The following is a 24,767-nucleotide window of genomic DNA, read 5'->3' as shown; positions in this document are numbered from 1 at the left end:
TTAAATCCCTGGCCTACCCTGGTTGCCTCTGCACGGTTCTTCTCCTTTTTCCACTCAATGGCTCTCTTGTTTCCTTGTCAGTCTGTTTGCTCCTCATATATTTTAGGAATTTTTTATTTATCTTTCCTTTCCTGCTGTTTTTGTTTTGCCTGCTGTTCCAGTGCTACTCCTCTGCGACCCGATTTGGCTGTTTACACCCTTTCTATTACAGACGTCTGTATTGTTCAAATCTTCCTTTGCTATTTCTATCTCATTGGGAAGCTCTAGATTCATGGGCTCTGCAGGCATGGTTTGCTGCCTTCCAAAACTTCTCCGTATTTAAGGGATACAGCAAGATCTTGTTTTCTCTCATGTGCTTCTCTCTGGGGCATAGATTGCGTCCATCCTAAACTGGTGTGGATGAGGAGCTCCCTTGACCAGCAGTGGGTCCTTGGCATTAGTTCAAATAACTAGAACTGCAGGTCTTTAAAAGCTGTTCAAGTTTTCTCCGTGGCGACTTTTTGGAGGCAGCTGTTACTCATGGCCACAGCAGGTACCTGAAAAGTTTTGGTGAAGGCAACCTTGTGTGTCAAGTGAGGAGACATCTTGGCTGCTGCCTCTGCAAGGACTGCAGCAAGGGCACCTTGCAGGAGTAATTGAGCTTTGGTGGCAGTTAGCTGTGTTGTGCTCCCTAGACTTACCCTGAGAGCAACGAGTCGTGTTTGTTCTTGGGAGGCAAAGTCTGCATCTTGCCATACTGGGTCTGAGAGTGAGTCATGAGTTACTGACGTCATGGGTGAAGCTGCATTGTAACATGCCCCTGCCTTCAGGTCTGAAGGACTGGTAAGAAGGGGCTGCTGCAGGAAGGGCTGTCCTGGCCTTTTTTTCCTGGGAAGAAGGGGAGCCATGGGGCAAGCTGGGATGCAGCTGAGGCCAGTTGTATGTTTGCTGCCTGCTTAAAGAGGAGACAGTGGTGTTTAGACTTTCCAGCTGGGAAGGCGCTTTGAAGACTCCCTTGAGGAAAAACTGTTGCACTTGGTTATTTTCAGCCTTTGGGGTTTTTAGTCTATAGGTTGTGTCTCTGGGACTCCTCTTTTTTTTTCTTTTTGACCCATTCTTAGAAGGGACACAGATCTGTGGTATTGAGTAGAGGATGTGCTCATGGGGACATAGTTACGTGGCTTTGGGAGCTACTTTTCTAGCCTTGCCTCAGGGTCCAAGACCAGAATTCCCACATGTAGAGAGAAGAAAACAATGCAACCCACAGTGCTAATATGTTAGTAAGAAGGCTTGTCTAACTGCTACCAACTTTGACTGGCAGGGAGGAGGAAGGCAGGAGAGAGGTTTTGAAAAAACTTTCTATTTGATATTTTTTCCTAGGCAGGGGTGGCCAGTTTGACATCTAGGTCACTGACTGTTCCTGTGTAAGAGTCTGGCAGTCTTTTCTGAGATGCTCATACACCTCTGTGGTTTGCTCCAAACTTTTGGAAGTCCTCAGGAATTTTGTGGTTTAACCCCAGCCGTCAACTAAGCACCGCACAGCCACTCGCTCACTCCCCCCTGGTGGGGTGGGGGAGAGAATCGGAAGAGTAAAAGTGAGAAAACTTGTGGGTTGAGATAAAGACAGTTTAATAGGGAAAGCAAAAGCCGCGCACACAAGCAAAGCAAAACAAGGAATTCATTCACTCCTTCCCATCGGCAGGCAGGTGTTCAGCCATCTCCAGGAAAGCAGGGCTCCATCATGCCTAACGGTGACTTGGGAAGACAAACGCCATCACTCCGAACGTCCCCCCCTTCCTTCTTCTTCCCCCAGCTTTATATGCTGAGCATGACGCCATATGGTGTGGGATATCCCTTGGGTCAGTTGGGGTCAGCTGTCCCGGCTGTGTCCCCTCCCAACTCCTTGTGCACCCCCAGCCTGCTCGCTAGTGGGGCGGGATGAGAGGCAGTAAAGGCCTTGACTCTGTGTCAGCACTGCTCAGCAATAACGAAAACATCCCTGTGTTACCAGCGCTGTTTCCAGCACAAATCCAAAACACAGCCCCATACTAGCTACTGTGAAGAAAATTAACTCTATCCCAGCCAAAACCAGCACAGGGAAGAAGGTGTTTGGGTTAGATCTGCGCCATCATTCTCCATCCTGTCATGTTTAGGGGAGTTCCAAACTTTGTAAAAACAGTCTCCCTCCTGCTGCTCACATACCATGGGAAATTCTTGGCAACCTGACAGATAGCTAAATAAAACCACTGGGAAGCAGGGGTCCACAAGCCCTGCACCAGCAGGGACAGTGTGCCAGAGGCACGGCTGTGGGAAGCATGACCTCTGACATGAACAGGTTTTTGCACTGTGCTGGGTCATGAAGCAAATTGTGTTCAGTTCACCCACAGTTTGGGAACAATAGCTTTAAGAGCTAGGCTGGCCCCAGTATTGGATCAGCAGTCCTACCCATGGCAGTGCCTACACCTGGGAGCTGCAGTTGGGTTAGGAAGAAAACCCAGGATGGTGTCCATGCTGACAGCTTGTTTCTGGGCTTATCCCCAGGAGGTAGAGGGGAGTATGAGCTTCCACCAACACAGCCCTGGTCTCCAGAGTGTGGTAGCCTTTGCTGTTTCCAGATCTGTAACTCTGCTACAGATTATGGATTGTAATATTCAGGCTATTGGGTTTTGGTATTATTCTTACTCTTTTCTGTAGGAAGGAGGAACTTGTGTACAAGATATCTCCAAAATAACCATAACTGGCTTGCAGAACTCAAAATTAGACTGTGAGTTTTAGGGTTGCCCATGAAACCTTAATTCATCTGGGAGTGCGTAAGCACCCAAGCTTTTGTCTACATGCTCACTACTGCTTTTTCTAATAGTGTCTCTGTCTCTTTGGACCAGCCTAGGACAGAATTAAGGTTGCTCTGGCAACGGTTAATATGGCACTTGCCTAATTACAACTTACCAATGACCTTTTAATACCTGTTTTCAAAATACCAAATGTTAACAAGTAGAGCAAATAGTGTTACTAGTCCCTAGTACTTCCAAGCCTTTTGCCTGGATGAGCCTTGGATCACTTTACAGAGGAGTTTGGTATTCTGCAGGCAGGCGGGGAAGCAGCACAGAAAGTGACTTGCTGGAGGCAACCGGTGAGCGAGTGGCAAAGGAAGAGAGCGCAAGTCTCTGGGCTTGCAGCCCAGTCCCTGTCTGCTGGGCACAGCCTTACGCTGTTGGATTGCATTTCTGTGCCCTGTGAAAGAAAGCTGAAAACAAATACACAGAGAAATGGGAGGGGAAGAATTGTTAAAAGCTGAAGGTTTCTTAAAGTGTAGCTGGTGTATTAACTTCACGTATGTCTGGTTAGCTATTTGAGACTTAGTAAGCGTTCCTCTTCTCAGGGGAGAAGTCCTGAGCCTGATGGAGCAATGCTGATTAATATTGTGGGGAAGAGTCTTGCCATTCCTGGAATCTTTAAATAAAATGCTGTTAAAAGTGGGAAGAATCAGGAAGAGGTGATATGGGGAGCCTTGAATTCATCTCCAGTGTGTCAGTCAGGTTGGCTGAGTTCAGGGGAGCTTGCTTGAGTGTGGTTTGCTCTGTTCTCTTGTCCTGGTAACAATTTTTTTGAGGACCATGACAAGCGAGATGTAGTTTAAAAGCAGGTAGTGCTCACAGGCAGTACTAGCCATGAGTGTGAAGTTTGCTCAGTTCCACTACCAACCCAGTTCAAATGCTCCGCTTGCTTTCATTCCTAGCGGTGTTGCAGTTCGTTACTATGGCAGTTCAGTGACATTTGCTGGAGGTTGGAAGACCACTAATGGTTGTTTTCTGGTAGATCCCGTTCTTTCTGTCTCCATCTCCTGCTTTTCTGTACATGCAATTCTGTTAAGAGGCAAAGCTGGATTTTGTGCTGTTTCTCAAAAGCAGATCCCTGTGCTCATGCTGCCAGCAGGTTACTCCTACATAGCTCTTCAATGTACTCCACCACTTGGGAGATGCCTGAGAGCACAGCATATAAATCCTGTCTGTAAGCCCAGAACATCCTTTGCCTGGCAGCACCCGACAGCCTCCTTCACTCATGCCTTAAATTCTAGCATAAACGGGAGCAATTTCCGTGGTACATTTATGCTTGCTGTGGCCAGCCCCATAGGTTGAAAACTCCTGGGCCAGATCCCACAAAATCCCAAGACTGATCCCTGTTTTTTCTTTGTGTCTGTTGGCCTTTCTGTTGTGTTGGAACCCCTTTTTCCTGTTTGCAAATAATTTTTTAAAATTAGTATTACCGTCTCACAGGTGATGATATTTACCAGGTATTTCAGACCGCCCTGTTGTGTTACCAGGTTGCAGGAGGGGCAAAAAGTAGTCTCTGGATGTTCTGTGATGATGTTACATCACCTCCACGCAGCCCAATGAGCGGCTCTTCCCAGACCATCGTGATGTGAAGTTTTTCCGGAGTGGGTGGGAAGTTCTGGCACTAAAGAGAGAGTGTCCTGCCTGAACCTCTCCTGGAAGGAGGCAGGAATCTCTCCATGTGGCCCTTTGAAGGGGACAGAGGAGTGACTGTATTTACTGGAAAAAATGGATTTACCAGAGCTCTTAATGATCCTGTGACAGACCATTGTGGAGAAAGGTATATGGGAACTGGCAGAACCGAGGATGAGCAGCAGCCCCTGTGTGCCTGAGGCAAGGCTGAGGACAGCAGCAATACAGATGGGAGAGGAGCTACGTCCAAGCCGTGGCCAGCAGGGCTGGTGGGAGGCACTGGCCGACCTGAAATAGTGTCATACCTTCACTGAGGCTGGAGCCCCGCCTGAGCAGGAGCACCTTGTGGAGCAGGAGTTGGTGGCAGCTGGCAGAGCACGGCTGCAGCAGGAGCAGCCGCAGAGCCGAGCTGCGGCGCAGTAACTCCCATGCCCGGCACAGCAGCAGCCTGTAGCCTCCCTCTTGTCTCCCACAGAGAGGTGGGTTTCAGCTGTGCTTTCCTGAGGGAGGAAAAGCTGCTCCCCTGTGGTCAGGTAAATGGGGCATGTGCTGGGGTCAGTGATGGGTCTTACTGGAGGAGCTGCCTGAGTTAGGGACCCTGCTGTGAGAAGTGTTGGAAGGACTGTGCAAGAGACAAGTTCATAGCCTGCTGCAAGGCACTGAGTTAACTGGCATTCATCAGACTGTATGTAAGGGCAGCGAGTGTCTGTACATTGTAGCTGCTGATTGCTCGTGAAACTAGAGTTCATGACTGAGCTAGCATTTGAATGCACTTTTCCTTCTAGTTCTCTCGAACTCCCTTCCCTTGCCTTGCACAAAGGCAGGGTAAAAATGGCTAGATGAAATTGGTGATTGTCACTGACAAAAATTTGCAAGCTCACATTGATAGCTGTAAGCTTGCGAGAATTTTAAAAGTAGATTTGGGCTCCAAAAGGTTTCATTGCTTCATAGATAGAACATCCTTAAGGTTGTTTTTCTAACGTGTTCTTCAGAAATTTGCTGTGCAGACAGTTCCTCAACCTCTCAGATGTGAGGGCTTTCTCAGTGCTTTCGCTGCTAGACCTGGGTGGGACTTTCTGCCAGTAGGCAATTGTAACTCCTCTTTGCTGCAATTAAACTGAAGTCTTGTCTTTCCCTCTATGGCCAGACTTGATCACCCTTCCAAGTTTATAGCAACTTTTTAATGTATTATGCATTGCTTTCCCTATTGAAGTGAGTTGTGTTACTGCACTGGGGGTACAAAGTTTGTGTAATCGAAGGTTTACACAGATACTGGTATCCTACAAAGAGAAAAACACAGATATGTCTTCCAGGGAAAACAGGGCACAGCTGGTGGTACGAAGAGTTGTGCTCTTTTGATACAGTCCAGGCTTTAGCATCCTCTCCAGCTCCAAACTGGCCCTCAAGAAGAAACTGAGAAATGGATGGACTACACTCTCCTCTCCTCTTGAGTGACAGACTGCTGTAGTATAGACCAAAATCATACTGCAAACTACAATTATAAAATGCTGAGAAGCATTTCAACTCCAAGGCTACCAGTTCTACCAGTGCAATCTAGGGAAGGGAAAGCCACTTGGGACGTTTTCCTTGTGCTGTGTCACATAAGAGCAAATACCAAGGAAGGCAGGGATGCACAGTGTCTGCTGCAGTGTCACAGAGTTAAAAATAACTGCTTTTAAGGATAGATATCCTTATGATACAAGAGGTACCAAAATGATCTTCAGAGGAGGTACTCCAGTCCCAGCTATGTACGTGATGAAGCAGGCAGGACAACCCAATCTCTCTTGGTTTTTGTGTTACTAGCTGAGTGCCATCACCATCCCTCGTTCAGAGCTTGTCTCCAAGTTTGGGCTTTGCCATAGCCTAGAGGGAAGCACGTGGCTCTGGTACAGCAGAGCTCGCTGCCAGGGACATTGCCAACCTGTTCAGGTCTCTCATGCTTGAAGCTCCCACATTGTGGCACGGTTTTTTAGTGGGTGCCTTATGATGTCTGAGTCATTTCTCTTTGCCAGTTCTTCAGTCCCTCTTACCAAGTACCTAGATGTAGCGAAGCATTTATACCTCAATGCAAGATATGTTTTAGTTTGTGATTATATCCCAACTCCTGGTAGCTGTCTGTAATTCTCATCAGATTGGTGATGGGTCAGGAGGCGTGTCTTTGGAAAATTAAATATAACTGTGCTGTCATCTGTGAGCTTTATTTTCTCCTTCCCCATTCATAGTAGTATCATACTTGCTTATTGTGTGCTAGACTGTAGTTGGATGCTGGGCTAAGGTAGGACATTCGGTGATAGGGGGGACACTAACTTTCGTCTGGGTCTGAGGATGTTGTAGGTGGCAAACAGAATGTTTTTCTTTCCAGTTCCTTAGGCAAATGCATTCAAACCCATCACCTGTGTACAGGACAGCATCCATGAGGAGTGTGTGTCTCCACTGTGACATTATTTAGTTACAAGAAGGAAAAAAGAAAATTGCAATTTTTTTTTTTTCCAAAATGGAATACACAGTAAATATTTCACAACCCCATAAATAAAACCATGATTGGCCTGATCTTTTAAAAACGTATTTCCCTTTGGGCTCTGACTAAGCATAAGAAAGTTCAAGCTAAGAGGGAATTTATTTGACAAAGCAGTGCAAGGTTAGAAGCAAGGATGTGGGCTGGAATATGCCTTGCAAACATTAACTGTGGAGGCATAGTGCTAACGCCTTGCTTGTGCAAAAACATTTTGAGGGTTGTGAATTTGAACCATGAAATTAATATATTCAAAATGAAGGTTTTCTTTCCCAGACCTTGCGCATACAGGTTATGGTGATTTTCATGGTCTGACTAGTGATGGAAAGATATGTAAGTGGTTTGCTGGTGTTAATTTAAGGTTAAGGAAGAACCTTTAGCATCTCCATGTCTTGATTAATTTTAAATATTCAAATTTGCAACCTTAATGTTTCCTTAAAGTAAATTTTAGCTTTTGATTACCTTTTACTTTTTGGGGGGTAACAGAGCAAAAAATGGTAAGTTCCACTGTTGCGCTTGGTAAAACTTACTAATGCCTTACACAATTAAAAGCCTAATGTAAATGATGTGTGTGTGCATGCACACCCACGTACACATGCCAAAATGAACGGTTAGTCATTTACGAGTTTGTGATTAATTTTTCCAATGTTATTATTTAATAATTCTCCCGCTCCTTGGGAGCGGATTTTATTTTTCTAATGTGTTTGCATTTTAAGTAGGTAAAGTCTCTTTAGATTCCTATTAGCCTAACAAATAGATGAAAATGTTAATCTTCAAATTTAAATGACCAATGGGCTGAGACCAAGAATGATAAATTTTGGTGCAGGAGGAGGACATTAAGAAAATGATAAGGAACTTAGTTCTGGGATCTACAGTGTGAAGAAATTTTGACCTTAAGGCCTGAGATACGTTCCTTCAGTGCTGTAGTTGTTGCCTTTCACAAAAACATATTTCTCTGCAACTCTGGGGCTGGGGTCATTCATTCTCCCCTGGAACAAGACTTTTTTGGCAAGGTGCAGTGCTCTCCGTTGCACCTTAACACAGGTTACTCCTGTCTTGCTCTTACATTCTCCTTCTCTGAGTACATTGCAGGACTGGAATGGGAGAGAGTTTGTCACTGCAATTTCTCAGGTTTTCTGTAACATGGGAGATCATTTCCCTTTGCCTTTCTCTGCTGCTGTTTGCTAGTTCTGACTCAGTGCCTTCACATTACAGCACCAACATCTTTTTTTAAGGCTGGGTGAAGTAGGTAGCAGCTCCTAGACCTGTTTTTTAATAGGGTAAATTTGAAGTTGCTCTTCTGACATAACTGTTATACTAAGGGTTCTTTTTGGATGTCTCACTTTGGGTATCCTGTTGGGTGTCTTGCCTTATAACCACGTAAGGTGTGCTCAGGAGCATGACACACATGCAGTCATGCTGGAGGTTTTGATGTTCGTGCAAGTCCTGCAGTTCTGTAGCTCTGGAGAGGACCAGTTGCTCTGTGTGTAGTTTTAATCTAAGGTTTTAGACAAGGAGACTTTCCAGTTGTCTATAAATCTGTGATCTTCACATGATCTTATGCAGAAAACTGCTACACCCATAAAAATTAAATTTCTGCCCCTTTCCCAGATACTGACCAAATAGACCACATTTGCAGAAATCTGGATGTTAATACTTTGCAACAAATCTCTTACAGAGTTCCTAGGTGGCAAAATTGATGGAGAAATATATTTATTCTAATAAAAAAGGATAAGAATTTTAGTAATCCCAGACTGTTACAGTCATGCATCAGTTTGTCCTGAAAATGCCAGGAGAACTTTATTGATGATAGAAATACATCCCTCCACCGTTCATTAAGAAGGGATGCACTTTCCATCTTCCAACATGGTTTGAAATTTAGCAAGAGAAAAGGTGTACTTTGATGCCATTAATTATTCCAAATTCTTCCTTCAGCCTGAACCTTTGTCTGCTGAGCTGCGTGTTGGCATTTCAACAACAAAAAACCTGAATAGCACATAAAAAAACAAAACACTTCAAGTATTTTTTTTATTTCTTGAAAACTATATCCCAATCATTTGTAAGCCAAGAAAACGATCAAAAAGATGCAGCAGTCTGTACTGTTGAGTAATCCAGCTTGCCTCACCACAGTTCTCAGTATTTTCACTTCTAAGGATCCTTATAACCAGGAAAGGCAGAGCAATACAAAGATTACCTTCTTACGATCTCTTTCTTTCAACCTAAGCAAAAAGGTTAGAGTTCTTGATTATCTTGGCTGATTGTAGAGAGGAGGGTTCTGCATCCTTCCTAGTTTATTTTAATTTGGTTTTGTTCTTTATGAAGGTTTATGGAGCCAGGATCTCTTCTTCAGTGCTGCTCAGTCATTTAACTATCACTTTTCCTTTCCACTTTGGAAACTAGGCAGTGATACTCCCTGTGAAATCTCATCTGGAAATCACAGTAAGAACAAAATTTCTGGTCAAGGACAAATGAGTAGGAAAAAGTCATGATGAGGCTTGCTTTTCCTTTATGGAACTCTCAGTGCTACATCATTTAACATCTACATCAGTTGTGAAGTAGATAAAGTAATGTATGTTCCCAGCCAAACCATTTTGATTCCAAAAGGAGGTTAAAATAAAATGGCCTTTATTGTGTGTTGTGCGTAGCTCCATAATGTGGGCTGAACTGAGGTTTTTTTCACTTAAAGTGGAGATTCAGCATCCTTGTTGAAAAATAAATCTTATTCCATCAACAAGTTAGGTATGTACCAGTACACCTGTTTTTTTAATTATGCAAGATTAAGGCTGTTCTTTGTCAAATTGCTGGTTGTAGCATATTAAATCTCTCTTTTCAACATTCTTTATCTTACACTTGGTTGCAATTTGAATAAAAAAGAATCCAACACTGCCCTGAAGTGACACCAGAATGAAAAGTACGAAACTAGATCTTCTGGTGTGTCTGGTGTGTCTGAATTGTGCCATGGAGTCTGAATATCCGGTTCATAATGCTGATTTTGGGGATAATCGTAAAACACTGTAATATTTTCACTTTAAATTGCTGATATTTGCTGTCTGTGTGGACTCAACTTTAACACACTTTTAACTGTGGGAGAAGGAAATTCATTGATGTATAACATCCTGAGAATGCCTGGGAAGTCTTTTCTCTCTCAACATCCAGTGAGTAGTAGCCAAAACACCTTTTCCCCAAAATGTTTAAAAAAAAATACAGTCTGTGTCCATCAGACTATTATGAACAAGGGGGCTGTCTTTCAGAAATTAATTCAGGATATTCCCCTCTGTATGGGGGAATAGCAGGAATTTCCTGCTAGTTGGGCGTCAAGTTTCCAAACCTGGAGGGATTACATACAGCCCTGGATGGTCTGCATTTAAATCTCCATCGTGCTGATACATTCAGCTGACACGTGGTTTGGATAAAGTATCACAGAATTCATAGAATTCACTGGCCACCTACTTGAAAGGAGCTTAAAAAATGCTGTAAGGTGAAGTCAATCCTGTAACCTCTGAATGCATCTGCAACAGCTCTTCTTAGGAGCTGGGACTAAGCCCTGAAACGCTTCAGCGAGAAACTGAGCACAAGCCTGTGGCCCCATGCCCTCTCACCTGTCATTTAGCCCCTTGCCAACTCAAGGGTGAGCTAACATCTTGCACCATTTTTTGGTAATTTCAAAGGATTTGGCCCCTCTGTGTGAGGGTTTGGGATTACCTTTTTCTTGGCTTGGTAGTTTGCAGCCTGAGGACCCCCTTTTGCAAAGCATGGGAAGCACCATGCTAGCTTAAGCCAGCATGTGCCCAGATGTCTCCTGTGTTCCTGACAAAGGCCAAATACTTGTGGGAAGGAAGTAAATGATCGTGAAATGAGTGATCTTGGAATAGTTTGCCCACAGGGAAAGTTTTTCCTAACCCCCACTTAGGAGCTGGCTTGTGCCTTTGTGTGTGAGGGTTTCTGTCCTTTCCAAATTTCTGGATTTTATTATTATTTAATCCTTACTAATGTAACTCTGGATACTTTAATCCTGTTAAGGGGTTGCTGCTGTCTTTGGGCTCAGTCCTGCTCCCTTTTCAAGGAATTTTGCCATTAGACACCTTTAAGTTGAGCTCTGATGTAGATTGCGACTGATCTTACAACTCTCTACTTGGCTGTAGAATGCAGGTGTAAAGCTCATTAACTTCTGTGCAAGAACACAGTTTGAACGAGAAGTAGATGGAGGTCTACAGGCAGCAAGCTCTGTGTCTGCAAACTTGTATTTTACCTCTCCCCACCGCCAGTCCAGCATCTAGAAGGAAGCCCCTAAAGATGCCGAAGGGTTAGGTCAAAGGAATTGTCCGTCAGCCTGCGCGGGGAATATCCTGCTAGCTTAGGAAGCCATAAATATGTTCCTTTCCATCTAGGTGCCCGTCTGGCTGCAGAAAGGGAGAAGAAGCCTCTCTCCAGAGCTGTCTTTTTGCTTCCCTGGGTGGAATCCACAGAAAGAAGTGAGGGTCCCAGGTGTTTTTTTGCTCCCTGCTCTGTTGTAAGGAAGCAGTAGCTGCACTCTAGGTCTTCTTCTAGGGAGGCTGCTCAGGTAGTCTGTGTGCTGGATACAGCTTGGAAAGGTGTTTCCCAGTGACAAGCATGTGGCACATATCAGAAAATGCCAGCCTTTCCTGTTTCTTTGCGTCAGGTGGTTTAGTCGTGGTGTCTTTGGTTGTTACTAAAGAGTGTTGGAGTTGCTCATGGTTCCTTTCAGTGAGGCAGACATCCCAGGAAAGATGATGCTTTTTTCAGGTACTGCTACACAGCCATTCACCAGCTCCAGACCTCTGTGTTTATCACCAGCAGGACTTGTAAGGACTCCAGCATCTGCCAGCAGATTTTCAGGAAACAGTTAAGGAATGTGAAACTGAACATCAGAGCATCTCATGGACTGTCCCGCGATCCACTGGCCGTGGTTGGAGGGACAATGCTGGTACTTCGTTGTCACATAAGCCTCACCCGGAAAGCCTGTTTGGGGGAAGAAACATCACAACCTCAAATAGATGACAGATAAATGTATTGCAGTGGGCTTAGCTGTAAGAAATCCAGCCTCCCTCCCCTTTCAGAGATGCTGCTGGACTTTATGAACTGTTTGGGAAACTTTGTTTTGCTGAGGTGAGCCAGGAACGTGGAATTCCTGGAGTTTGGTCCTTCCTCTGCCATTCTCAGACCTTTTGGTGTAAAGGTGCCATCCTGACCATGGAGCCAAACAAGTAATGCTGTAGCTACTGTCCGGACTTCCTCTTTTCCTTTTTAATTTTGCTGCTTTTTTGTTGACTGGGAGCTGGAACACTGCTGGATTTTAGGAATAATTCAGCAGGCTTTTGCTATCTATTTACCTTCAGCAGTTTTGTCCTTCCATATTTTGAGGCTGTCCCTACTAGACAGCTATTTGTGCAGTGCTCTATAAGAGCAGGATCACTTAGGATTCAAGAGTATCTGCAAAGTGTCTAGTTGCCATGAGAGTTCCTCTACCAAGTGGCTTTTGTGGCTTCTTCCATTTGAAAGGTCAGTGTGAATTCTGGGTCAGGTGAAAATCGTTCTTCGCCTTGGAGAAGTCCTTAAGAAGCTCCCGCAGCCTGCTGTGTGGAGACCCCGTCATTCTGGACTCTTAATGGGATGTGCTGTCATCTTTGCAGGGATGTCATCTGTATGATGTATGTAACTGTTGCCAATTTGGGTTTCTGTGATGCTGCACAGAGCTCTTTGAGCCCAGTGGAAACTAGATTGTACACAGTTTTTGTGGTTTCGGATTCCTGCGCTTACAAGGGCGGGTTAAGTGATCTGTATTTTTAGCTTGTGATACAGAAGTCCTGACCTTTCAACAAATTTCTGATTGCTATTGTTCCCTTCCTGGGTTTCTAGAGCAAAATCCACTGAGGCCCTGGGCCAAGTGCCCTAAGGAAAGAAGCCTCTTCTTCTGCCTGCCACTGTTGGGCATGTGTTCTCTTCCCTCCCTCTTTCCTGCCGAAATGAAATATGTGCTTTCTTCTCTGCTGAATATTTGAAGCAAAACAACTAAAAAATCTCAAAATATTTAATGCAACATCTGGGAAGAAAGGTGACCTGGCTGATCATCCCTAGAGCAGGGTATTTCAGCAACTACGAGTCATTGCTGAACACAGACAGCACAACAGGAGCCAGCCGGCAGCAGCCCCTGGAGACGGGCAGAAAAGAGCGGCACGTTCCCTGTCTTTTACTGGAGGTGCACTTGCAAGCAGAGTGGTCAAAAATGCTTTGAGGTCCCATGGAGTTATTTCTTGGGGTACTCAGAAAACCTGCCTGTTTGCCATCTCAGTATGTCAGTCCCTTATATCTGAGGAACTGCCTTGTAACAAGGCTGTTGCTTGCCTTTTTTTCTAGTTAAGATGTGATGCTGTATTTTGGTGTGTGTATTTAATGAGATTAAATGTGGGCTGACTAAGGCTATAAGGCCATTACTCCTTAGACCTCTTTCTGGAATCTCTGCTCTCCTTGGAAAGACTCATGAGCATGAAGGAAGAATGATATTTGCTGGAGTTTGGTTTTTAACTAGATGTCTTTTAAGCATTTTGAAACTCTAGGTTTGCAGCAGCGTAATACAGTGATTGTTCAGCTTGCAGCGAGGATGTGTTCTGCAGGACTGTTGCCTGAATACCAGTAAGGGACAGCACTGAACCTCTGTGCTGGTGGGCTAATTAGTATCTTTCCCTGTATTTTTCCTTAAGTCCTGATAGTGCCTGTTGGTATGCTTTGCTTTTGGTGGAGCTGCACTGTGTTAATGTCTACCTCGCGATAGGAGAGAGCTTGAATCTGAGCACACTTGCTTAAGTAACATTAGTTTGGCTGTCTGGTACCATCTCTTCAGAGGTTTAGGGATAGGGGTTTTCGTATGGGCTTGCAGGCACACCCGAGCACTTGGAGTCTCTTGTAGCTCTTCCCATTGAAAGCTGTGTGGTTATGTATGTTGGGTATGGTGCCCCAGCTGGAATCTACCTTGGTGTAGTAGTTACAACCCAGAGCAGGAAAAGTAGTAGCATACAGGCTAATTCTGCTCAGTGAGTTTCTTGCTAAGAAAGCTGTTGCTGCTGGGAACAGCACTGGAAGTATTCGACGGCTGTCAGCAAAGTCAGCTTTATTGGATAAGAAGGAAGAAGTCTGGCTCTTGGGTGCAGCCCTGGAAGAGTGACCGTTGTTCAGAGAGGGTACAGAGCTTAGCTACACCTCGGCAGTCTCCTGATACTTTCTGAATTCTCTGTAAACCTTGTCTCTCAGACTTGGCACTGTTTGCTGGGTGTTATCTCCTTTAAAGAGTCGAGGAAGAGATTAGGACCAAGACCAGCTGGAACAAATTCTTACTTCTCATAACGACTTCTTTCACTATAATCTCTGGAGGTCATTCTTCCATAGGGAAAACAGTCCCCTAACAAAACAAGCAAACCCCTATTCTCTTGGGGTCCCTTTTTATCATGTTTTCATTTTCCCCACACTGCCTAGGGAAGGAAGTGGTCATACCCAGCATGTGCTACTCAAGTCTCCGCTGTTGGCAGTGAGATCCTCACAATCTTTCCTAAGTTACAGAAACTACGACTAGCCATGCCTGTTTGAGTCTGTGAGATAGTGCACCTAGCGTTTAGTTTTATTCTTTTCTAACAAGTCGTCTTATTTATTGAGCACTTTTCTTCCAAACTAAGGTCATAATAGTTTTCTTCTTCCAAATGGAGGTACTGAAAGTGCTTGGTATTTGGTACTCCTTTGAAGGATTAGTCTTCAGTTCATCTACCGCATGGCTCATTACACTTCAAAAAGGGACACCCAGTGATGCGGGACTGATTACTGATGACATGTTATGAATTTTCTTTGCTGATAATTGACAGTATTTTTTTTGCAACAGGTATACAGTTATTCACCAGCAATCATTAGATTCTCTTTGTTGTCAAAAAGGGTCCAGGGTAGACTGAGACCCTCAGAACCATTGTATGACCACAGAAAGAGACTGCATAAGGTTATATAATTAAACATAGTTTAATGTGACCCGCAAGTGCTTTTATCACTTGAATGTTCTCACAGTCATGTTTTGCTTCACCTCCTGCTCTTCCTTAAGCAGTGCGCTGTCAAGCAGTGAATCCTTTTCATCTCGGTATATACGCCTGGGCTCTGTCTTGCTTGTTCAGCCTAGACTTTTTAAAATTCCTTAGATCTAGCTTAGCATTGCTGTGCTCTGATTAAGATACAAATATTTTTTGGTAGCAGAAGTAAAGTTCCAGTGCCCGACTGTTTAATACCTTTTATACTTGGCATTTTTCTCTTATAGATCACCATAGCTTCTACTTTCATTCTGCCAAGCAGAATAAAGGGCGGAAAGTGATTCTTCATTTAGTGTCGAAACCCCATGTGCTGATGGACTGCAGTAGTGAACCCAAGTGAGCGATTAGACTGTACTAATGCATACTAGCTTAAAATATATATTTCTTTTAAAAATAAAATTATCAAGAAGTAAAATAAAAGCTTACTTAATGTGCATACTCTGGTGTGTTTCAACACGGTGTGGAAGAGGTAAAAACAAGGCTTTAACTTTGCTAATCGTATGGATACATAAATACAAGCAACTGAGCTATTGCAGGGGAGCTTACTGAATGGCAGCTCATCTGTGGAGCCACGGTAGCTGAGGTGTACACTCCTAGCTTGCTCCTGTTGTGAAGTAGAACACATTAGTTTCAAGATCCTTTGTGGCCACACAAGCTGATGTGTTTTACTTTGTTTGCAATGGGCTGGTAGCACGCAACCCATCAGCTACTGTGGTCGGCTGACAAGTACAATGCTGCAAGTTGCAGTGGGGCGACTACTTATGGATGTCAGTCTGTACCCCAAGGTGTACGTCAGATATCAGAAGATGGAAAAACCCCACCAAGTTGACAAGTGAAATTTTCCTCTTACACTGATGTGATAGCTGAGCCAAAGACATTCATTGTCCCCAGTCAGACCAAAACGAATTCATAAGCATCTCGAGCTTTTTTGCATCTGCCTGTCTTCCCCACTCAGCTGTGGTGAAGGGGGTCTGTTGTTGCTGGGATGAAGGGAGGGGGTCTAGGGTACAAACATATATGAAACCAGGCTCCATCAGTCCTCTTGTTCACTTGAGCACCTTACTGTCCTGTGTGTTTTGGATTGTTGGTTCTCTTTGGTTTTGTTTGTTACAATGTGCCCATACAGGATCTTGGATGCAGTTAGTAGTCAGAAAGCAGCAGCAGTGAGAACCAGGTGTGGCATGAGCGTGTAGGCACATCCAGTCCATGTTGTAGTTGTCATATTAAGACTTTGACTTCTAAGAGCTCACATGTTGACTCTGTGTTTAGTTCTGCCAGTTTGTCCCCATCCTGACCAGTACTTGCCTACTGTAGCCCTGAACTTCCAAAGGAGATTTCAGCAGCGCCTGCTGCTCTGCATCTTCATTGCTGTGAGGTCTTATGGAGGCTGTACTGGAGAGCAGAGTTGCCTGAACAGAAAATAACAAATCAGAATATGCCCCAGGCCATATAGCGTGGGGCATGCGGGGGTCATTGTGAAGCAGTGGTTGTCTGTGTGCCTTAGAGATTTGACAGAGCATGTGGGATGAATGTAACTGCATGGGGGTGTCTGATTGAGCAGTGTTGTCCGGAGTGCTTGCCTTTTACCTCAAAGTTTCTAAAGTGACCTGTTTTCTTCTTCCTACAGACAATTTTAGGTACACGTGTGACATATGTGGGAAAAAATATAAATATTATAGCTGCTTCCAAGAGCACAGAGACCTACATGCCGTGGATGGTGAGTACCGTTTTGACACTCAGACACCCAAACTAGAATGAGAAGTCATTGGGGAAGGCAAAATGTGGTTCTGCAGGACCGTGCAGCCCATGATGTACAGGACATTGCACAGCATGGCTCGCTCACCTTTATCAGTGGAGGCAGAGTCCGCAGGCACTGCAGGAAGAAGTTTGCTGCGCTTGATTCTCTTTACGTGCATCAAAATAACACCCTCTGCTGGGACCTGTGGTCCTTGCAGTCCTCCTGTCTGTATTAAGGTTCATGGTTAGGATGGATGTGCTGGAACTGAGTGCCTCAAGGTAAATTGTCAGTCTGGCTACTCGCTGGGCAAGAGTTGGTTGCCTTTTGGTTTCTGACTTCACAGGATTGTTCCCGACATGCTCCTCTGTGAGAAACCACATTTCAGAGTTGAGAAATGTTGTTTCGTTCTTGTTAATCACTGTGGTAGTGAACTGATGCAGTTGTCAGTGGACCTTACAGGCCAATTTTTCCTCTGTGAATGTAGATGTGGCCTAGGCTGGTGACACCCAGACAGAAGCAGACACCCTCCTCCAGAAGCAGTGTTTCTTTTTTCTACATTGGGGGAAATAGAAGCAACAACATACTGTCTTTGGCTTGTCCCGTGCTTACTGGGCATCTAAAGCTCCTCAACTCAGAGCCCACAGATACTCCAAACCCTTACTGCATATGCTACAAGCCTGTTCGCATTGCTCCTCGCTTGGCCGAGGAGGGAGCCCTGGCAGAGTTTTAGAAAGAGGCTGCTTGGAAAGCAGAAGGTTTTGAATGGCTGGACTGTCTCAGAAAAGAAGTGTTTTTTCACAATACGTGGTGTCCAAAAAAATTGGTGTTTTTAACTGGAACGTGTGGACATCTGAACGTGCTCTAAGAACAGCTAATGTTCTCTTGCAATGCACCACTGCAAGCTCCCTTCCTCCCATGGGGAGCCAAAATTAAATTACTGGGAATGAGAGTCACTGTGAGATGGACATGTCTGCTTCTGTCAGAAATGTGTCTTCATAGCTATGGTTCAGGGAGCTCTGCCTAGAGTTATGAGAGGGCTTTGGAAATGGCTTCCACTTGTGTCTTGCAAGGACACACTCTGTCTCAGTTCCTCCAAGGGGCTGGTTCTGTCTTACCAAACACAAGTGTGAGGCAGCTGTGCATCTGAACTTCACGTGGGGCTGTGTCAGTGTCAGAACAAAGGCCTTGAGAATCTGTGTATATTAGGGCTGGGCATGCTCAAATAGTTCCTGTCTGGATGCTGCTGGGAAGAGGAGGGACTGGGGCACAAAGCCTGGTTTATTCTGTGGGGCTGAAATATGCTGAAGCGGTACGTGAAATACAGGAGGAAAATAAGGCCATTTAAGAGGATTTAATTTCTGTTTTGTTTCTTCCCCTCCTTCTTCTATTCTATGTTAGTTTTTAGTGTGGAAGGGGCCCCAGAAAACCGGGCAGGTAAGCCGAGATCCTTCGTGTGCTTTATTTCACAAACCTTTTCAAACATTCAGTAATTCAGGCACAGCAGGTCCAATTCTACGCTTGTAAGAATCAAGGGAGTTTTGTCACTGATTGCAGCAGGAGAGGAGCATCCTCTCTCCCTCCCCCAACATGTACAGCCAGTAGGTTGATGCCCAGCCCTAGTAGATACCAGGCTTTTGTTGTACATAAAATTGATCAGGCTTTTGAAAATCAAAGAAGGCGGTGTTTCATGTCTCTGGTGATTTAGTGAATTGTTCAAGGCATAAATTATTTTATAAAACGGGTTGGGTTCTGATTTGTTGCTAGCTGTGCTGTTAGATGGTAGGAAGTCACTGGTCAGTATTTGTTAGCTGACTTGCTTGCAGACTGCATTACCGTGCCCACGTTGAGACAGTATAACGTCATTAGGAGATGCACTGGAAGAAAATCAGAAAATATGAATCAGGCTTTGCAATGTGTTTGTTCAGTCTTTCTCTGTATTTTTTAAACATTATATACCTACAAGGCATGTTACTGGGCTGGAAGGGGTGGATAATACCTGCCTGGGGCACCTGAGGAGGAGGAGGAGGGACAGGTCAGACAGAGGGGTCATTGGGTTTATAATTCCTGTCTTGAAATCTTGTTACAGAACGAAATGTCATTACAGATTCAGGAGCATTCAGTGCCCATGTAGAATGAAAACCCGAGGGTGTTGTCATCTCTCTTGCTGGTTCTGTTCTCTTGCAGACCCCTATGACCAGGCCGTCATAGCAGCAGATGAAGTGAAGGAGGAGGAGCCAGAGCCATTCCAGAAGATTGGTCCAAGTATGAGTTATTATACAGCTTCGAATGTGAAAGAGACAGTGCAAGGGTTTCAAATCTGGCATTACCTGGAGTACCTCTAGGAAAACTAGAAAATCCTGTGTTATGCAGAGGTGTTGGGACCTTAGGAGTGCTGAAAGATATGTTTAAGTTCAAATGAACACCAAACACCAGCAGCCCTGGCCCTGTGAAATGCAGCTTTGTGATGTTTTCTGCTCAAGAGCTCTGCAAAGAGAAGAGGGAAGAGGTTCAGGAGAAAAGCAAGCTGGCAGCAGTTAGAGAGGGTCTTAAGGTGTATTGGCAGAGCTGGCAGGTGATTGCATTCACACTGCCTTTGTGGTGGGTTCATCAAACAGATCAGAGTGAAACAAAGAGAAGACCAAACTTTGCCGAAGCATTTCTCTGAATTCTCCATTTTGGAAACAATTGATTAACCCTGGATTTTCATTTGGCTTGCAGCTTGCTGTCAGTTCTGTACTTACCAGCACTGGCAGGAGCGGGAGGTGTCAGTGTATGGTTACACTACTTCATTATTTCAAGTACCCCCAAAGCAGGAATTAGCACAGTTATTGCAGAAAAGCCCCTCCTCCTGCAAGACAAATCTACAGTTCCAAAATAAAAGTTCTGTAATTAAGACTTAAACTTGACAACTTGTTTCCTAGTTTGACTGTTCCTGTTGTCCACACATCACAGGCTGTCTGTAACCAGAAGACAAAACTGTGTCATCTGTAATACAGACTTTAAAAATGGATTATGTCCTTTGTTTTGCACGTTTACTCGCTGTAATTTTGGGATAATCTGCTGTAGCTTGTTCAGTTCTACTGGACTTCTTATGCACAGTCCAACACTCTGGACACTGGCTTTAACTGTTTCCTTTGTTGGGGAAAAGGATGTGAATTACAGGGCAGATAAGTTCCAAGTGCATGAGGAGTATGCTCTAGTTTTTGTCACCTGGCCAGTTTCTATGTAAAAAGTCAGGAAGCTGGTGATTCTGTGAGAGGGTGCTGCAGTCCTTTCTGATCTTTGTAATTTGTTTCATCTTCACAGAAACTGGCAATTACACCTGTGAATTCTGTGGCAAGCAGTACAAATACTACACTCCCTACCAAGAACATGTGGCGCTGCATGCACCTATTAGTGAGTATTCTGCTGGAGATCTATTTCATTACAGACTGTGATTTACAGTGGTTGGTGGTAAACACGAGGGTTGCAGGAGAGAGTATCATTCTTGTGGATTCTTCCACTGGACCTGTGGGATTGCAGCTGGCAAGACGTAGATCATGTGCTGACCAGGGCACTGTAAAACTGAGCTGGAATCTCTTCTCAGAGGGACACTGTTACTGTTAGGTCTGTAATGTCACTGAACTTTTACCAAAGTCCATGCAATTCTACATATATTCCTTGGGGGTTTGATATTTTATTTTGTTGTTTAACTGAAGTGATGCACAAAATTTTTACACTCCCCTAAATAATAAGTGAACGTACATGCTAGGGAAGAAGCATCTTTCTTAAGAGCTTCTGAGAAATTATTTCAGACAGTGAGTTAAAACTGGGTTTCAAAATCATGTAAATTATCTTGGCAGCTTGCTACTAAATCACAGGCAATAAAATATTTATTTCAGGGAGCTCGGGAAAAGGCAGTTCTCAGCATACTACACGACACTACGATCTGCACTCTGGAGGGACACTACGATCTGCACTCCCCAGACAAAGGGGAGGTTTTAATGAGCAATTAAATGTAATTCAGTGCAAAATTTTAGTAAAACAGTTGAGAGAAATTCTTGCTACATGCTGGTTTTGGATGCTTTAAAAGTATGCAGAGAAGTTCTTTACACCTGAACTTCATGCTTCTTTCATAGCATTGCCCTGTGCTTTATTGCGATTTTAATGCTGTGAGCCAGCATGGTTGCTCTTTGCCCATGTCTGTCCAGCTGCTAGCATTTTGGCTGATGATGAGGATGGATGAGCTGAGCTCATTAGCTTAGTGGGTTTCTTTAGCTGCTCATCCACAGCCAGCAGAGGGAGCGCACACTCCTTCCTCACCAAATTCAGCTTTAGTTAGGTTTTTAAGTTATTATGATAAGGCAGCTTTGGTTTTAGACATATATAGAAAAAAATTGGGAGCACAGTCCACCAGGCTATCACTTCTAAGGTGGATCAAGGCTTGGTGGCTCCCATGCAGGTTCTCTGGAGCATGGAGATAGACCAAGATCATGGTAGAAGGTGTAGAGCATAAAATACCTCTACCACCATCACCATAAAGTTAGTCTTATATCTCCCATCTGCCCAAGGGAACTAACCCAGTGCTTATGATTGCACACATAACAGTTATTCCTAACCATCCATGCATCCCCAAACTCCACCTCTTAATTCAGGTGTTTTCAGGTCCTCAGAAAAGCCGTTGGTCGTGATCAGCAGTAGGTCAATCTCCTAGTGTAGATGGGCCCTCAGACACCAAGGCTTTGGTGTCTCTAGTCCACCACTGTACAGATGGCTAAGAAGCAGTATGCTGTAAGGACTGTGCATTGAATCTCTGCTCAGCAAGAACAGATTCTTACCTTCCATTTCAAGGGGATTTATTGCTATGAATATCTCTCCACCCTCCCAACCTTCTGTAGTAATAGGCTGAGCTGCTGGTTCCAGTCCAGGCTACCCAGCATAAAAGAAAAACACAACTGTTCTTCTCTGAGAGGTATTTGCCTGAAGTGGGCCTTGCAGGTCTGACTGCAGATACGAATGGTCCACACAGATACTGCCCTTCGTCCTGTGCAGAGTGCAGCTGCAGGGTCCCGATGCCCACTTTTTGAGTACTGGAAGCCAGTTTTGGAGGAGGAGGAACATTCTTTTGAATGCTGGGGTTGAAGCCATTCTTGCACCATGGTTTCTGCAGCAACCTTTGTGAAAGCAAAAGAAGCTGCCCCTGCTGCAGACTAGACCAGCAGTCACTGAGATGTGCAGATGGCTTTCCAGTCCTTTCAGCAAGTATCTTTAACCCGCTCCCCATGAACTTTTATTTTTCCTTTTTTTTTTTAACCTTTTTTTTTAACTCTCCTGGTTCCCATGACCAGTAAGATTTATGACGTACAGTGACAAACCACTGATGAGCATACAGGAGAGGGCATGATTAGCTCCCAAGGCAGGCTGGCCAGTACATCCTCCCACCTTTCTACTGCTCAGACTCTGCTCTTCCTATAAACCAAGGTCTGTGAGGCAGCTGTAAACACATGACTTCTGAAAAGCACAACTGGCTTTTCTCTGGCCCTAGCAGTCAGAAGAAGTAAAGCTGAGACTGTGTCTTTACCCTGGTCTTGTTCTTGTGGTTATAAGGCAAATGCTGAAAAAATAGCCGTAGTGGGAGTGGGTAAGGAAAACATGTTAGCATTACCTATCCGACTTTCTGGGCCTCTCTGCTTGAATGCAAGCTTCCCTTCCGGAGCCTGTCTTTCTGGTTTTCTGTGATAACGGATAAAAATTATTGAAAATGGGCTAAAACAAGGACTCATATCCTGCAGGGCAATAGGACCTTGCAGGATAATTTCTGGTCAGTGCTGCTGGATACCTGCTGTCTGGAAAAGAGCTCTGCTGTGGGGTTCCTGGAATTGTTAATGCCAAATGTCTCCTTCGAAAGTTCCCTTTTGTTAGTGGGGGGTAGGGGCTTTTTCATAGACTTAGAACTGGGCTATTACTCTTTTAAAATACATATTCTTATGCTGTTTCTGTCAGCCTGTTCACTCTTTCTAAGAAGGGTGTCAGAGGCTGTTTCCAAAAAAAGTGGATTGTAGGCACATTCATTGTCCCAGTTTTAGAAATGTCTCTGAACGGAGGTGCACAGGGGGAGGGTTCAGAGATTTCTTTCTGTCCTCCTCCAGGCTCTGTCTGCTCTGTGGGATGGGACTGATTTAACCACATTTGCAGGTGGCTGGGCTATTGTGATTGGTCTTAGATGATGTGTTTACGGTGCAGAGAAAACCTAGTGCATTTGGGATGTGGACTGGCTAGAAAAGCCACCGAGAGTGGGTTTTAGCTTGGTAAGTCCAGGCTCAGGAGTGTGCACTCACCGCATCTTCTTCTGGTAACTGCAGATAAGGCAACAGACTCCCTGGTCATGGAAATAATGTGGTGAGAGTGCTAAAATCTGCACAGCTATCCATGTCCATTGCTTCCAGGATGAAAATCTAAAGTGATGTCAGGACCCTGAGTGCACTAATAGGTCTTAATGGCCCTGACCAGCCTCACATGGGGCTTCCACCCACATTCAAACCCCCTATTTCAGCTCAGCTCTGGGTCATCAGTCCCTGCCTGAGCTACACTGTAGGATGTTGGTCTCCAGCTCAGTTGTAGACATGCCCATGCCTGTCTGTGGATCCCATGGGTCTGTACCCCAACCTGTAGACTGACTTCCCAGCTTGACATCAACCCTGTCTCATCACTCTGGACCTCCCTGAGGATCACTGTTGTGTGTCTGGCCCTGGTTATCCTCACCAGAGCTGATCCTGCCCCTGACCTGTGGATTGGCTTTCCAGCTTGACCTGTCTCATCGCCATGAACTTCCTGATGATCTGGACTGTTGGTTGAACCTGGCTGTCATCTCTGGTCCTGTCTTGCTCACCTCTCTCAGGGTCTGTGGGATGGGCCCTGGCTGCCGAAGAACCTGCCCTGCCAGCCCCGTGATCGTACTTGGCTCCGTAGGGGACAGACAGACCTACATCCACCCTGACACTTGAGATGCTCAAGGAAGTTCATCAAGTCTCTCTGCTCAATTAATTTTCTTAACTTGAAGGACGCTGGTTACAATTTGTTCATCAAAAGTGCTTAAACGCAGTGTTTCTTAAAGGCAGCTGCCATCACGGCTTTTTCTCTTAGGGAAAAGGATCCTTTTTGGTAACATGTCTAGTTTCCACACAGGCCCTGCCTAACCAAGAAAAAAACAGATACAGATTCCAGTTGGATGGTGTGTCTTTGCTTCCTCCATCTCAGTGAGTGAAATCTGTGAGTTCAGATGTTTTTCCCGCTCTCTGATCCCACAGTGCCTTAGCAACAGGCTCCACTGGCAATATTTGTTTGTATGTATAAAGCAGCACATTAAGAATTTGATAGGTTTGAGCACAGGGTTTTTCCTGTGGAAGGACCTATTTCCAATAACAGAGGTTTCCATTCAGCGTATTGAATTTCATGCCATTGTTAAGGAATCGCTTTCCATCATATTCATTAAAGATAGGTTTTTCTCCAGAGGTGATGGTATAATTCTGTCTGAACCATCCGAATGGTTCCTTACCCATCCTGACAAGATCTTTCTGAAAAAATGCGATACACAAATTATTAGCCAGAATTTTTACCTGGAAAAAGCGAAGTTACTGAGATAATCTGATCTCTGTTCTATTGCGGTGGTGCATCGTGGTAGTGTCTGGATTTATGTATCTTTCGAGGCTACATGTTGAAATGTCTGCCAGATTTTCTACTTACTGCCACAGCGTGCTATTCCCAGGGCTTGAAGGTCTTACCAAAGACAGGAAAGCCAGGAGGGACCACTGTGATCTCGGACTGACCGGAGTAATGCATGCTATAGGATTGTCTTGATGTAATTGCTCACGTATATGTTTTAGAGAGGCATCTAATCTTGCTGTTAAGAGTGACAGAAAATGCAGCAACCTCTTAAGGTAATTATTTTGATGAATTATTACCCTCACTAAATTAAGACTAAAAATATCCAGCTGTAGCTTTCAGACACTGGATCCTAT

The 24,767-nt window shown here is 44.6% G+C and overlaps 1 protein-coding gene across 2 annotated transcripts in view; it reads left to right on the top strand.

Annotated features, from left to right (window-relative positions):
• Window positions 1-24,767, top strand: part of ZNF618 (zinc finger protein 618) — a 165,008-nt gene that overhangs the window by 102,298 nt on the left and 37,943 nt on the right. For both annotated transcript variants that reach the window (XM_076355837.1, XM_076355836.1), the window contains exons 6-9: window positions 16,660-16,749; window positions 18,169-18,204; window positions 18,955-19,032; window positions 20,077-20,166. In XM_076355837.1, coding sequence (XP_076211952.1) covers window positions 16,660-16,749; window positions 18,169-18,204; window positions 18,955-19,032; window positions 20,077-20,166 — 294 coding nt within the window. The remainder of the gene's footprint in view (window positions 1-16,659; window positions 16,750-18,168; window positions 18,205-18,954; window positions 19,033-20,076; window positions 20,167-24,767) is intronic.

The sequence above is a fragment of the Aptenodytes patagonicus genome, chromosome 18, assembly GCF_965638725.1.
Source record: "Aptenodytes patagonicus chromosome 18, bAptPat1.pri.cur, whole genome shotgun sequence".
NCBI lineage: Eukaryota > Metazoa > Chordata > Aves > Sphenisciformes > Spheniscidae > Aptenodytes > Aptenodytes patagonicus.
Note: the sequence above shows the minus strand (reverse complement) of the source record. Positions and strands in the feature narration are given on the sequence as shown.